Source organism: Hordeum vulgare, chromosome 4H, assembly GCF_904849725.1.
Source record: "Hordeum vulgare subsp. vulgare chromosome 4H, MorexV3_pseudomolecules_assembly, whole genome shotgun sequence".
Taxonomy (NCBI): domain Eukaryota; kingdom Viridiplantae; phylum Streptophyta; class Magnoliopsida; order Poales; family Poaceae; genus Hordeum; species Hordeum vulgare.
The window spans coordinates 134,023,493-134,028,128 of record NC_058521.1 but is presented as its reverse complement, the minus strand read 5'-3'; the positions used below and the strand labels follow the sequence as shown (position 1 = coordinate 134,028,128).

General features: G+C 47.9%; 1 protein-coding gene across 1 annotated transcript; it reads right to left on the bottom strand.

The window, feature by feature from the left end:
* Nucleotides 1-816: 816 nt before the first annotated feature.
* LOC123450354 (E3 ubiquitin-protein ligase PRT6-like) lies at nt 817-3,383 on the bottom strand. The gene is made up of 5 exons (XM_045127651.1): nt 3,236-3,383; nt 2,309-3,115; nt 1,821-2,029; nt 1,567-1,740; nt 817-1,026 (listed from the first exon to the last, which is right to left on the bottom strand). Exons 1-5 carry the CDS (start codon nt 3,381-3,383, stop codon nt 817-819), a joined length of 1,548 nt encoding a protein of 515 aa, XP_044983586.1.
* Between the last annotated feature and the right edge of the window lie 1,253 nt (nt 3,384-4,636).

The window sequence follows — 4,636 nt, the reverse complement described above, 5'->3', positions numbered from 1 at the left end:
TGACTTGTGTGCACTTGATGTTTGTACGGGTGTTATGAAGGAGAGAGGTCACATGTGAATGGGAATCGTTGGGAAAAAAAGGAATGGACCTCGCGAGATGATTTACCGATGCGTGGGTCCCTCATAACGCCGTGTGTATCTCGCACAAGACGGCTAGCAGGCTACAGGCGGATTAGATTAATTCCCCATCGAGGGACTTGCAAACAGCGGCATACTGCAGTCTTCCTTTTTTCCCAGATCTCACCGCGCACGCGCACCTCCTCATGCCCTCGTCCATTACGAAGCGGGCAACAACAACATGACCACGCCGATGAGTCGGCTCTTCCGTGCGCTTCTCCCTCCCAATCCAACCATAAATCTCATCTCTATTCTCACCATCTTTCTTCTCTGTCGAACAAGGGGACTCAGACGAACAAAAATGACGCTGCCACCATGGAGTTCAAAACTCCTCCTCTGCCGTTGTCCGATCTGGCCCGCCAAGTCATCGTCCTACGCTACCAATCCGTCCAGCAGCCTCACGCGTCCGACCACGATTCGGACCGTCGCTTCATGCTGGTTTCTTCATCTGCTCGCGTTGACCGCAAGGAGGCCACCTCGGCCTCGTTAAGGCGCATCCCACAAGTCGTCTTGCCTCAGCCTGCTCTGCCACAGTCGTATCCTCTGTCTTAGGGAGTATCGAGGGGACCAAGTAATACGTTGGCCGCCGCCAAGCCCTCGCGACCGGCGCCGCCCTCGCCAAGCCCTCGCCGGAGCGCCACATGCCGGCATCCTACTACACCTCCTCGACCCCGCCTCCCGACGTCATCCTGCGCCTCCTCAACCCTGCCTCCTCGCATACGTGCGCCGCCTCCTCGCCCCTACTGGAAGCCGGCGGCCAGCATCCTCTTGCGCCAGCACGCCACCCTCGTCGACCCCGCCTCCTTCTCCTCCTACGCCCACGCGCCATCCCTCCTCGACCTTGCCTCCTCGTGCCCGCACACCGCCCCTCGGCCTCGCGTCGCCGGCGACAAGGCCCTGCCCCGAGCTCTAGGTTGTATCCGCAAAAAACAAATTGCTAAGATATCCAAAAAGTCTCGCTTTTACAAATTTTGTTCAAAAATTTAGAAAATGGACCTGTTTTCAAAATAATATCCACTAATTCAAAAACACTCTTGTTTTACAAATATAATTCACACATTCAGAAACAAATCAGGGTTTTTTCAAATAATATTTGTGCTTCCAAATTTTATTTCTAATTGAAACGTTATTCATGTTTACATCCAACAAAGAGATTGAGTGCAGACTTTTTCGACATTTCAACAAAGAATGTCCACTGCACCTCTCCATGCTATGCATTTATTGGTAGCTTTGACACTGCAACAATATAATCATCACTGTGTGCTGAATTAGACGTTTTGGAGGAGATTTATGTATGCATGTTTGTATGTTCATATATATGCAAAGATCGAATATGTAAAAAAATTATGATTTTTTTGTTCATAGAATTTTTATGATTTCTATGTCAAATTTATATGCAAAGAACGAAAATCGTGAGTACTTTTCTAGCCATTGAGATTGAGTAATCACCTCTCTTATATAGATTGAGATTGGGCATTTTTCACAAAAGGGACCGATGTGCTTAGATACAAAATATTCTCTAGCAATATCATATCCTGACATCTCCTGGCAAACATCGTTAAGAAGGCAGCCATGGAAGATTGATATGTCAAAAGCTTCTTGTCCATAGCATGTTATCAGTGCCTACAGCGCAATACATATGTTACAAAGAAATACACCATAACAGAACTATGTAGGTGGTGGGAGATTGCAGAACAGCATACCTGAATGACACAAACAATGTAGAATAGATGAACAATAGGGATGAAGAATTCTGTGGAGGTCAAAACTTCAATGGGCAGGGAGAAAAATGCTGACATCAATGAAGAAAATGGATCTTGAGCCACGACAGGATCAGCACACTGCTTCCAAAATTGAATATCAGGAAATATTTCACCCTCACTTTCCGGGTCAACCATAGGTAGCGAAGTGCCTATTAAAAACAGAAATGTGAGAAAGAGGATACATAAATATGGTATATTCCTGCACGTAAATATGGTATAGTGATTTGAATTTCCAGTAAACAGGAATCAAAAACACAAAAATAGGTACATCATACAAGTTACCCATTTGATCTTTTTAATAACTATATAATTTACCGTGATACCTATTGGAATTTATAAGTGAAAGTATGTGAATTCTAAGAAACGACACTGGGAAAAATCCATGATGTAGGAAAATTGTACAAAGGGGGCCAAGGTGCCGTACATACCTTTTCGCTTAGTAGCATCCAAAAGATCTTTATCGCCAGAAATACCAGAGCAAATAGACCCTGCTAACAGTTGGATACCTTCAAATCTCAGAAGAACCTCACGGCGGTTCAGAACACGTGCAGAGTGAGAAACACGAAACAATAGAGACAATATGAATCCACTCGATGAATTCAATTCGCTGCGCAGAGATTCTAAGCAAGACTTCGATTGAGCAGAATAGTTTGACATTCTATCACGAGAAGCGATCTCTGTAGAAACGACAAAGTACCGAAGTGTTTCCCAGAGAAACAAGGATGGGCTTAGCCTTTCAGATGCTGAAAAGCTGCTTTTGCTGCGAGGATAGTAAAGCATAGTGAGTCTTCGAAGGGAAGGATCTAAAGCTGGCTCCGCAGTGTCATTCACATTCCCAGGAAAAGCTTTTAGAAATGTGCTTTGTCCAACAATTTTTCTGGCACTTTCAAGGAGGGCCAGTGCACGAGGGGACTGTAAGTTATGTATACTTGCAGCAGCCTCAGTAGGCGTGGTTTCAGCAATTGGCATCGCCTTCCTAGTTATACCAGAGAAATCGGGCAATGCTGGAAGAATGGAATTTGCAAATCTGCGACACACTGGACACAACAACTCTCCCTGTACAAAGCTAGGTGTAAGTGCATAATAATTAACAAAAAAAAGAAGACAACTGTCTAATGCATCAGTAGAAACTACCAGATCAGGATCAACAATATGTCCTCCTTCAAAACCGAGTCTCCTGATATATCTGTCAAGAAACAAAAGAAGTAAAGTTGCTGCACTGAGATCGTAGATTCAATCAAGAGAAGTGTGAGAAGCCATCATAAGACAATCACTAATGCAGGCTCCATTGGGTCAATGCATTTTGGATGGTCTGAATTGGTTGGATCAAACTAAAGGGGGAGCTCGGCCCTCACTCGGATTGGTGACGGAGTGGAGAACGCCGAGCACGAGGAGGGAGTCGCCGCCGCGAAGTATGTCGCCCCGCGCGACGAACGCCCTGAGCGACATCCTGACCTCCACCTCGCGGTGGTCGCGGGTGGCGTCGAGCGCCACCACCACCATCTGCGGCGGCGGGAGGAGCGGCGACAGGGAGATGGGAACCGCGGCCGGGCCGGCGCCCGGGGCTTCCTCCGCCATGGCGAGCCTAGCCGCCGCGGCGGTGGCGACGGCGTGGTCGTCGGCCCCCGGCCGCGGCGAAAGAGCTGCACCTCCACCTCAGGCGCGGTCGCCGGCTCGGATCCGGGCCCCCCGTTCTGGGCGGAGGCCGGCAGCTCCTCGTGGATGCCGTCGTCGGCCGGCGACGCTGCCTTGTCGGCTTCCGGGGAAGGCGAAAATGGAATCTGTCAATCTGCGTCTCGCGCCAACCCCGATCTGCACGCACGTCGCCTCGGGACGGCGCGGGGCGGCGGCCTGCTGTGGTGGTCTCGCGACCGTCGACGACCTCGTGTGCTCCTACTATCGCCGGATTAGACGGGCCACCGCCGACCTCGTGTGCTCCTCCTGCCCTCTGTCCCCAGCGGCCCAGCCCCGTCTGCTCAATCACCGATGATGCAGGGACCGCGAGTTAGTTCGGATTAAATAGAGGGGGGTTCTCATAAAAAGTAAAAAACGGTTCGAGCCGACTTATAGAAGGACTGCGGGTTGATTTCAGTAAACCTCAGGGGCTTTTTTGCAAAAACGCCGCGACGTACGACAGAAGCCGTCGGTGCTTTATTAGGGCATCTCCAACAGTTTGTTGGTTAGGTTGTTGGTAAAATATGCCATGTCATCAACCAACACCTTAACATACAACTACTTCAATGGGTTGTATCTAGTTTGCCTAATAAGATGTGATGTAATAAATAAGGTGCTCTCTCATTCTACATTGGAGCTTGTGCAAGGGTGTTGGTTAATTTACATACAACCTTGCTCTCTTTCCTCATTTATTGCATGACACATCATCAAAAATCCTATGTGTCAAAATTACCAACAACTATCTTACAACCATTGAAGATGCCCTTAGAGCATGGTTAATAGTATAGCCAACTGCTGGCTATAAGCATCTTTATAGCTCATCTTATAGCTGGCTTGTACAATAGTTAGCTGTAAAAGAGTACTACTTTTATCATATATGGCCTACCTTTCATTCTCACAAAGCACCTAGGAGCACGTGCTAGAGCCGGCTCTTCACGAAGAGCCCGCTTCCCTTCTCTCTCCTCTTCTCTCTCATCCAACTCAGCAAAAATATAGTATTTTAATCCTTACAGCCTGCTGACTGTACCTTATTGTACTTGCTCTTAGTAGGGATAGATAAAAAGAATTTTTTAGTCCGTGGA

What these genes read in the sequence shown, in the direction of transcription:
- LOC123450354 (XM_045127651.1), bottom strand. Translation starts at nt 3,383, where the DNA reads ATGGTGGTGGTGGCGCTCGACGCCACCCGCGACCACCGCGAGGTGGAG. An exon ending in CCACTCCGTCACCAATCCGA is followed by an intron (nt 3,116 to 3,235) that starts GTGAGGGCCGAG and finishes CTTCTCTTGATT; the next exon opens with GAATCTACGATCTCAGTGCA. An exon ending in TCTCAATCTATATAAGAGAG is followed by an intron (nt 1,027 to 1,566) that starts GTGATTACTCAA and finishes GATACAACCTAG; the next exon opens with AGCTCGGGGCAGGGCCTTGT.